The 10,133-nt window shown below is 36.9% G+C and overlaps 1 protein-coding gene across 2 annotated transcripts; it reads left to right on the top strand.

The window, feature by feature from the left end:
- Nucleotides 1–4,183: 4,183 nt before the first annotated feature.
- On the top strand, nucleotides 4,184–9,440 carry LOC120111064 (ADP,ATP carrier protein 1, mitochondrial-like). Of its 2 annotated transcripts, XM_039127427.1 has the most exons (5): nucleotides 4,271–4,410; nucleotides 5,052–5,085; nucleotides 6,564–7,090; nucleotides 8,133–8,504; nucleotides 8,849–9,440. In XM_039127427.1, exons 3-5 carry the CDS (start codon nucleotides 6,584–6,586, stop codon nucleotides 9,143–9,145), a joined length of 1,176 nt encoding a protein of 391 aa, XP_038983355.1. In that variant the 5' UTR covers nucleotides 4,271–4,410; nucleotides 5,052–5,085; nucleotides 6,564–6,583; the 3' UTR covers nucleotides 9,146–9,440. The 2 variants fall into 2 exon arrangements, with proteins under 2 accessions (XP_038983353.1, XP_038983355.1); XM_039127425.1 differs by lacking the exon at nucleotides 5,052–5,085 and having other exon boundaries at nucleotides 4,184–4,410.
- The last annotated feature ends 693 nt before the right edge of the window (nucleotides 9,441–10,133 follow it).

Genomic DNA, 10,133 nt, shown 5'->3' with positions numbered 1-10,133 from the left:
TAGTACAACTACAGAAGATTCACACTGACAAGAATCTAGCTGACATGATGACAAAAGTTGTGATAAGAGAGAATCTGAAACTTTGCACCGGATTGGCCGGCATGGATTCTAACTAGTAAGTTAGAGTACAGTTTCCTTCTTCTATGGGCTGGAGGGGGAGATTGTAAGTGGGTCCAGCCCACTTGAGAAGGTCCAATAGCCCATTAGGGCTTGATCTCTATTTTCTTGTAGGACCGCATGGGAGAGTGCGTGAATAAAAGAAAGGACACGTGAACTTGGGAGGCGCTTTCGGCTGAGACAAAAGAAAGAATAAGAAAAGAGAGCTAGGGGGTACTGTGACAAAAGGGCAGAGGGTGCAGCCAAAGAAATTGGCATGCCAAACAAAGAAGAAAAAGGAAGAAAAATAGGTTCTTTTTTCTTTCTTTATTTTTTATTGGGTGTGGTTTTTCGCACAGTGATTTAACAAATTAGGTTTCTATCTAAGAGTTGTGTTGGATGCTATAGGAAGTTTATAGTATTCATTGTTAGAAATCTCATTACATTCTTGGGTTCATCATATTGTGGTGGTTTGGGTGATATCATTGTTACTCTTAGGGAGGTGATGTTGGAGTTTTTCCAATTTGTTGTAAACTCAAGTTTTGAGCATAAACTTGAGGATTGTAAACTCTATATTTATTATAGTGGATTGATTGGATTTGCCCAGTGTTTTTTTTCCTGTACACTGGAAGATTTTCCACATAAATTTGATATATTTTTCTTTCTGCTCTTCAGGTATTTGATATATTGCCCGTGTGAATATTGTTTCTAGTTGGCTTTAGTTTTGGCTTAGTTTATTCTGTAATATTTTGGACCCAACAAGGTTGATGTGAGTTACGGTAGTCCCAAAAAAAATAAATAAATAAATAAATAAGAAGAAGAAGAAGAAGAAGTCGGGGAAAGCACCAACATCCCAATTTATTGAAAGCATAAAGTATGCTTCTTTTTAAAAAAAATCTAAAATAGAGTTGGTATAAAAAGGTGCCAAATATTGTAGTTGATAAATTTATTGAAGAATGAAGATTGGGTACCGATGACTTTGAATGTTTTTTCGCTCCTCAATCCATGTCACTTCTACGTAAATCTGCATTGGAGGTGTTAAGAAAATGTTATCTTTTAGAGAGATACACCATCTTATTTGAATATTTATAGAACGAGACATATAAAGAAAGCAAAATTATCAATTGGGTAATAAGCTTGAATGCCCATTTTCTTCTTACATATATCACGCATGTCCATTATTGATTTGATATTTTCCAAACTACCAGATAAGTCACTTATCCTGCCTCTGTTCAGATCATTGCCTTTTCTCGCAGATACTGTTATTTCTTTTAATTTTTACTTTGAAAAGATTTAGCTCTTTCGTACTCAATCTTGAGATATTACATGAAGTGGAAACTTGTGCTCATGAAGTGTAGGCTAAGGTGATGGAACTGTTGTTCACCTCCAACAGAAGGAGTTTAATTAAGGGGGCTTTCAGATGCTAATGTAAATATCCTAAGGGCTAGTCTTTCACATAACCACCCTTTACTTCGTAAAGGAGATCTATTGATGGCAAAAATCCAAGGTTGGTTGGTTGCATGATAGGACAATAGTAATAAATTCTTCCACAGATCCACAATGACAAAAAGGCACAGAAATTCCACCTGCTTGCTAAGGGCCAGGATGGAGAAGTTGCAAAGGCTCTAGATATAATCAAGTGCGAGATTCTTTAGTTTTTTAAGTGTTGCTAGAATAATGATGATGATGTGAGATGGGAACCATCAACCCCTCCCCTCAATAGGGTTGTGATTGCAGAGAAAATTGGGATGCTTCTGCAACGGGCTTTTGATACTGAGGTGGATGAGGCTCTATGATCTATGCTGAGGGATAAAGCATTGGGATTTGATAATTTTTCACTTTTTTCCTTAAAGAGGTATTGGCCGATCATCGGAAAGAATATCTTTCTTAGTGGTTAAGCAATTTTTACCATCAAGAAGATGAGAACTTCATTATAATCTTCTACCCAAGAGGTGAGATGTGGTAGAGCCATTTTATTTTAGGCCTATTTAACTTGTGCACCACTCTCTATAAAATTATAGCAAAATCATTGTCGACAGGATGCAACCGGTGTTGAAATTACCGATTTGTCTTGAACAAGGAGCTTTCATAAGGGTTAGAAGCATTTCAGATAACATTCTTCTTGCTTAAGAGATCATGAGCGACCTCATCAAGGCCTCCATCTGGCATAGTCTCATGGTTATAAACTTGGATGTGGAAAGAACCTATGACTGAGTTCAGTGGGACTTCTTTTTCCACTCTTTAAGGTAGATGAGATTCCAGGATGATTGGATTGGCTAGGCGTGTGGTTCCATTTAAAGGCTCCCATTTGTGTTGCTGATCAATGGATCCCTTGCAGAATTCTCGAGCTCTCTATGGTTTTTCGGTAAGGGTGCTCTCTTTCTCCGTACCTTTTTATTATACATGATGATGCCTTGTTGCGTATGTCGAGGATTGTAATCTCCAACCATGTATTAACAGCTTACTAGCTTGACCTAGCAGCCCCACATATTTTGCATCTTTTGTTTGTAGATGATTGTATGCTGGCGGTTCATTCCACAGAGGCAAAAGCAATAGTGCTGAAGGAAATTGTCATGAGGTATTACTTGATGTTTGGCCATAGGGTCAAGTTGCAGAAATCTTCATTGAAGCTCAGCTCGAAGGTTAATCTTGGTATGAGGCAAACAAATTAAGGCACTTTGAGAGTATCAGAATATACCAGCATGTGGCTATATCTTGGGGTGCCAATCATTTGAAGGAGGCATGGTAAATCGGACCACGGAGCATTAACTCAAAGCATGCAAGGAAGATTGGAGGGCTAGAAGTGGAGGGCTCTATTTATGATGGGTAGGATCACCCTGATCAAATCAATGTTGTGCGCACTACTGGACTATTTGATGACTTGTTCCATAATTCCTAAAGCTATCATCTTAAAGATGGAGCAACTAATGATGAATTTCTCATGGAACTCCATAGATAAATTTTAGTCTCATGTGAGTATCAAAAGATGCCCAACCAAGTATTGATAAAGACTACTAAAGCTCCGTTTGCGAGAGCTGTTGGTAGTAGAGCTTTTAGAAGTAGAGTTTCCTGAAATAGAGCTTTTATAAAAAGTTGTTTGCTTTTTGGTAAATATATTTCTAAAGTGCTGTGCCACTTGAATATATATTTGGTAAATAAACTAAAAAAATACTTTTGGTATGATAAGATGACCATAAAGAACATTGCACAGTATTATACAACGAAGCATAATAAAATATAATATGTATTAATATATAAATATATGATATAGTATAATATTACTATAATGTAATATAATATTAGTAATATAATATTATATACTATAATATAATAATTTAATATTATATTAAATTATTTAATATAACATATCAATGTATTATGATATAATGTAATATAATATTATTTTATAGTATAATACAATAATAAAGATAAAAAATATTATAACTATTAATGTAAATTAATTTTTCATAATATAACAAATTTTCTAGCTAGGTGATAAAATTAGTTAAACAATTATTAAAAAGATATTTTGTGTAATTGCTATATTTTATCACGGATATTTTGGTCAAAAAAACAGCTTTTCGATCGGGCCTAAAAGTATGTTTCGAAAAAGCTTCAAAATGAAGCTTTTTCCAAAAAACTATCTTTAGCATTATGGAAAAGCTAAAACAGTTTTTTCGAAAGTTTTATCAAACACCTTTATTTTATCTAAAAGTATTTTTGAAGGGCTAAAAAATATTTTTTTACAAACAAAAGATACGAAATTTGTGGAGCTGCTAGGTCAAGACTACTAAAATTTGTCATGGTTTCTAGCATACCTCAGAATCTGTTTTGCCAGAGTAAGCCTGTTTCCCTAGCAATAATCAACCTGCACAGAAATGTATTGTAACTCAAGTCCTCCAGCATTCGGCTACCAGAACTGTTGCTTGTGAACTTGGGCTGCAGCCTCATGCAGTTGCCAAAATCTTGCATTTCCTCGTTGACATGCACTAGAATGACTAACAACTTCACAAATATTCTGGAGGTAATGGAGCCCACACACTTTAGAGTTTAGACGGCCCTTCACTACCTTACTGCAGTTTCGTCACGAAGATTATGTCGATGTGTGTGTTGTCGTATGATGCGGAGTTGGGCGACCCTTTTGACATAAAAACCCTAGGATGCCCCAATACAAGCCCCCTCTCCGCGTCTCTCGCCGTCTCCACCATTGGCCTCCTTTCCCTATAAACGGGAGGCGCCGAGAGAGCTCCTAGAGATTCAAGGGAGGAGTCAGAGAGAGAGAGAGGGAGCCTTCGTTTGTATCGTTTCCGAAGGGTAAGCCATTAGTTTTCGTTTCCTTAAGATTTCTGTTACTAGATCTCTCGATCTCTGGTCGTTTTATTCGGTTGAATGGTCTATGGTTTTTTTTTCTAGATCTGGTTTCCGATTTCTTCTTGAACCAGTTTCAGATTCCAAGCAGGTTCGATTGATCTCAATATCTTGTCGTGATTTAGATTTTTGATCTTTTTTTTTTTTTTAAATCCAAGATCTGGAGCGACTTTTCGTTTCTAGTTGTCTGTAGGATCGCCATGTACTTAATTCATTTTTCCTGAATGTTTTAATTTTCGACATTGTTTTCTCATTTATAAAAAAAGTCAGGGAAGATTATATATTTTTGTTTAATTTATATATATGTTCTGGATCTCCGGTTATTACATACGATTCTGGGGGTCTTGATCTGTTAGTTATTGTCCCGTACAAGTCTTCTCAATGTTCCTGATGATGCTCATCATCCTTATTGGTCAAGGTATAGATGATATTTATATCGGTCCAAATGGATATAGACGAAATTTTGTCAGTTCATATATTGGTCTTTTCGTTGTTTTCCTTGATCCAGGGAAGGAATTTTGTTTCTTAAATTATTTTATCATTTGTTTTCTGCTCTAAGCTGCTTTTGATCTTGTCTTATTTTTGGGGTACATCGTAACCATCAGCGTGGATTTTTAAGTGGTTTGTATACTCAAGCCGTCATTTCTGGTTATACTTTAAGTATTTTTGTTTAATATTTGGTCAGTGTTTGCCTGTTATTGAAAGTTAAAAGGAGGGCAGAAACACAATGGAAGAAATTTAGGGCCTCATTGGCTTGATTTGGGATTTTAGGTTTTGATTTGGGATATTGGATTTCAGATAATGATTGTTTTTTTCCCTTGGACATTGATTATAGAGGACCTAGTTATCTTGTTAGATTGCATGAGGGGCAATGACAGTTATTGTGAACTGCATCGAGTTGTGTTGTGCGAATATTTTCCAAGTGTTTACCTCCATATGGGTAGGTAAACTTCAGTCAAAGTGAAATCCGCATTTTCTTTGACCTTCCTACGAGCACATAAGAGAAAGGTGCCTGAGATTTCATTATAATATTTTGTATCATTGTTGACATAACTAGGAATCATATGTGGGATTTTAGTGTATATATTTTTATAACCCAAAATCGTCTATTTTTTGATCTGCTTAAGGGGATATGGTCTGCTTTAATGGGGAACCCAACCATACAATGTAATCTTCACATTTGCCTGCTGGAAATTTCCAGGCTGGGAATTTTGCTTTAGTTTATAGGAAAAGAGTTCAGGAAATTTCTATTATTATGTTGCTGTTTGTTACAGTTTGTTAATGCTTCTGTTGATGTTTGGGTAGTATTAGCCATTCGTGTTCTGTTTCATGCTTGCCTAATCATTATGTGTATCGGTATAAGCTGTATTAGCCTTATCTCCTGATCATTTTTGAAATCAACCACAGATCTTAGTTTGATGTATCTGCTGATCATTGTGCGAATTTATGTCAAAAGATGATTTAATCAGCTTGCCTGGAGAACTGGGGAGAACAAACATAAGTGGATATGACAATAGGGCAGTTTAAAAGCAGGCAGTCCTCTTAATTTTTGGATTAAAAAAATGGACTGTAAAGAATGTCATCTTTTGTTTGTAACTACATATGTGGGGACCAAACAAGTGGGATTGCTTAACATTCTTGAATTACATTGATAGGATTCAATACATCTTTATTTACCATGGATTCTCAGTGATATTTGCTTAGTGTTTGTTCATAATATAATGTACTTAATGACACAACATTAGGTGCTTTAACTGATAATTTAGTAATATGCACAAGCAACAACCCATGTGAAAAGGAGGCTCTAAAACATATGCTTGTCTAGCATAATCATCAGCTTTGTTTTAAAAAATCATGGACATGCATTCTCCAAATTGCTGTTTTTATTTCATAAAATTCTGAATTATACTTTTCCCGTTTCTAATAATATTGTAGAGGGAGCACTTAGCATGGTAAATTGCTAAGCTAAATGTTTTTAGTTTTCTTTGAGCAATATTTAATTTTTATTTTTTTTTTACAAAAATTGTATCTTCTAAATTAACAATATGTTTCTTGTGTTAAAATTTGCTACTTATCTGAATGCTGTACATTGCTTCTAGGTTTTTCTTTACTACAAACCATGGCTGATCAAGTTAACCACCCAACTGTAATCCAAAAGGTTGCCAGCCAGTTTCATCTTAGTCCCAGCTTTGCACAAGATATGCAGGTCCGCAGTTACAACTTCAGTACGCCTTCTCTGTGTGAGAGGCACTTTGCATCTGCAAGCTTTGTCAACAATGCGCTGCAAACTCCATTTATGCCTGCATGCAAAGCTACCTGTGATCTCTCCATGGTGTCATCTGTGTCACCTGTCTTTGCCCATGCGCCTTCAGAAAAAGGTTTTGCCAGCTTTGCAATTGATTTCCTTATGGGTGGAGTCTCAGCTGCAGTTTCCAAAACTGCTGCTGCACCTATTGAGCGTGTGAAACTTCTTATCCAGAACCAGGATGAGATGATCAAGGCAGGTCGGCTTTCCGAGCCCTACAAGGGTATTGCGGACTGTTTCCGCCGAACTATTAAGGATGAAGGTATTATCTCTTTGTGGAGAGGGAATGCTGCAAATGTGATCCGTTACTTCCCAACTCAGGTCAGTTTTGTTACCTACCTCTAAATCACTTCATACTTAAAGTTTATTGTTGCAACCTTACCCAATTTATTTAATTTTGCAAGATAGTCAAGAAGTAGTTGGAATTGATTGCATCTGTTTGCTTATGAAGTTCTTAAATTGCAACTCGTGGATTTAGTTTCCTTTTGACTTGCTTCTCAGAACCAGGGTGTCGAATGACCTGGTTGGATCCTCAACTAGAGTGTTCCATCTGAACTTTAAAATCCCCGCTGGTTGCTAGATAAATTTTATCTTCATGGCATAATCCTTGAAAGATTTTGGGGAGCATGCACCATTTTCTTGATCCTTCTGTAGGTAATTAGCTGAGCTTTTGAAAAACCAGACGCTTTCCCTAAATTTTTTTGGTTTACATCACTGAATGCTAATTTTTGAGTTTTGACTTATGCATTTCGTACCTTTTCTAAGTAGAAAGAATGAAAGCATATGATGGAAGGTGTTTGTAGTTAGGAGGGGAAGAAAAGGATAATTTGGTTGCTTGCAATTACAACACTCCTTTTTGACTGGCCAGATTGTGCCCTACATGTTAGGCCTAGGTAGGCCTTATATTCATATTTTTTTTGCCCATTGATTTCTCTATAACCGATTTTAAAAATATATTCTTTATACATTTTTTGCCTATTCTTCTTGGACTGCTTATATATTCCCTTTTCCTGTTGTTTGATGAATTTGGTGAGGACACAATATGGCTGTACAACATCAAGGCCAAAATATTTCCTTGGCTTTCAGATTCATAGATTTTCCTTATGGTAGTATTTTAGCATCTTACTGTGTTTTTTCAACTTCTGCTATCATCTGTTGTTGATTGTAATTCATTCTCTGTGTGCTTGTACTGGAGCACCATCCTCACTCACAGCAGATGTATCTGTTGTCTTATTCTCTAGAAATTAAAGCATGTGACCAACTTCTTTGATTTGAATCAAGAACACTGACTTTATTTGTACTGGATGTTTAAATGATTCTTTCCTTCAAATATGCTAATTTCCTTACCTGTTATCACTTGCAGGCCTTGAACTTTGCTTTCAAGGATTACTTCAAGAGGATGTTCAATTTTAAGAAAGATAAAGATGGATACTGGAAATGGTTTGGTGGCAACCTTGCTTCTGGTGGTGCAGCTGGTGCTTCTTCTCTGCTATTTGTCTACTCATTGGACTATGCCCGTACCCGTTTGGCAAATGATGCAAAAGCAGCCAAAAAAGGTGGTGAAAGACAATTCAATGGCCTCGTTGATGTCTACCGGAAGACATTGAAGTCTGATGGCATAGCTGGCCTCTACCGTGGATTCAATATCTCATGTGTTGGAATTATAGTTTACCGGGGTCTGTACTTCGGAATGTATGACTCTTTGAAGCCAGTTGTTCTTACTGGAAAATTGCAGGTATGGACATTTTACAATATGAATCAATATTTAGTAACTTGAATGATAATTCATCCTATGAACATCAGTAAGCGGTCGATATTTAACTGTTGGCTATCTCTTCATGCTCAAATTGCATGTGTAATATTGTTTTACTTGCCTGAGGATCTAAATATGCTTACACCTTATACGAGCTCTTCTTAGTATTCTGTATTCATCAGTTGCCATATTGTTAGGTTCCTCGACGCTTCTGAAGTTTCAACATAGATTACTCGTGTGATATGTCTGGGTGTTTTCAGTCTTATTCACCTGTTGATAAAATTGCATGGTGGCTCTTCAGCTTGTTTTACTTTGGATGATTACAGGATAGTTTCTTTGCTAGCTTTGCCCTGGGTTGGGTGATTACAAATGGTGCTGGACTTGCTTCCTACCCCATCGATACTGTTCGCAGAAGAATGATGATGACCTCTGGAGAAGCAGTGAAGTACAAGAGCTCCCTGGATGCATTCTCCCAGATTCTGAAGAATGAGGGGCCAAAATCCCTTTTCAAGGGTGCAGGTGCCAACATTCTCCGTGCAGTTGCTGGGGCCGGTGTGCTTGCTGGCTATGACAAGCTGCAGCTGATCGTTTTGGGGAAGAAGTACGGTTCTGGTGGTGCTTAAGTTGGAGATACCTTTTCCTTAGATGGCGATGAAAACAAAACTAATATTTCTATTTGAGAGTTCGTATGCCTTCCATCCGGTTCGGTTTTATCTGCCATTTTAATAATTTTTTTCTGCAGCTGGGAATTCTCCCTCAATTTTTGGAGTGATGTGCTCCGAAACCTTAATTTATCATTGTTATAGTTGGGTTTGCCCGCTGAACGTGGAGCGTCAGAAGTTTTGAACTTTGTATTCTTATGATAGTATCTCAAATTTAAGATGACATCAATGCAGATGCCAGTAATTTGTTCCTGCTGTTCCCTTCTTTGTGTAATATGCTTTGTTCTTGCCGCATGTGAACAGGAAGTTATCGACTATTTTTCCTGTTGTATCCATTTGGAACCAAGAATTCCCGAATTGTTTGTTAAACAGTAGATCTCAGTCTTACGTTTGTAGGCATGATACGGCATTCAACTTTGGGAGAGTTAATTGTTATCTTTATTAAGGTTTGGAAGTCTTACTCCTAGACATGACCAACTTATTTCACGGTCAATTTCATGTCTTCTCCTTGTCGGTAAAGAATGCAACTCTTACCAACGAAGTAGTAGCACGGTGGGAACGGAGTTTTGATTCCATTAAAGTGGTCTAGGTTCGAAACGTGCGGGCGTCGATTAAATGTGGAGACTGGGTGCCTTCCATCTGGTTTGTTCGGTGGAGTCGCTATTTGGTCTGCCGGATACTTAGGTGGTACTGGTGTGATGTACTCATACGTGGATTTTCTACGGATCAAAGAGGGTATGAGTAAAATTTGTCCACCCGCATCGAACATTCTCCAGCGAAGGAGGCCAGCGGAGGTTGCTACGCGGGTGAGATTCTCCTCATCCCCTTTTCCTTTTTGTTTTAGCAAAAAAAAAAGAAAAAGAATGCAACTTTCCTTCTCATTTGGAAATATTGGTATATTTATATTTTTTAATAGATATATGTTGAATATTAGATATATCTATATTTA

This window comes from Phoenix dactylifera, chromosome 1 (assembly GCF_009389715.1).
Source record: "Phoenix dactylifera cultivar Barhee BC4 chromosome 1, palm_55x_up_171113_PBpolish2nd_filt_p, whole genome shotgun sequence".
NCBI classification, from domain to species: Eukaryota; Viridiplantae; Streptophyta; class Magnoliopsida; order Arecales; family Arecaceae; genus Phoenix; species Phoenix dactylifera.
The sequence above is the reverse complement of the archived record's forward strand: the minus strand, read 5'-3'. Positions and strand labels throughout refer to the sequence as shown.

Excerpts from the sequence above, each read along its gene's own strand:
- LOC120111064 (XM_039127425.1), top strand. The coding sequence starts at position 6,584 with ATGGCTGATCAAGTTAACCACCCAACTGTAATCCAAAAGGTTGCCAGC. Across the intron at positions 7,091-8,132 it reads TCCGTTACTTCCCAACTCAG|GCCTTGAACTTTGCTTTCAA; the intron begins GTCAGTTTTGTT and ends TATCACTTGCAG. Across the intron at positions 8,505-8,848 it reads TTCTTACTGGAAAATTGCAG|GATAGTTTCTTTGCTAGCTT; the intron begins GTATGGACATTT and ends GGATGATTACAG.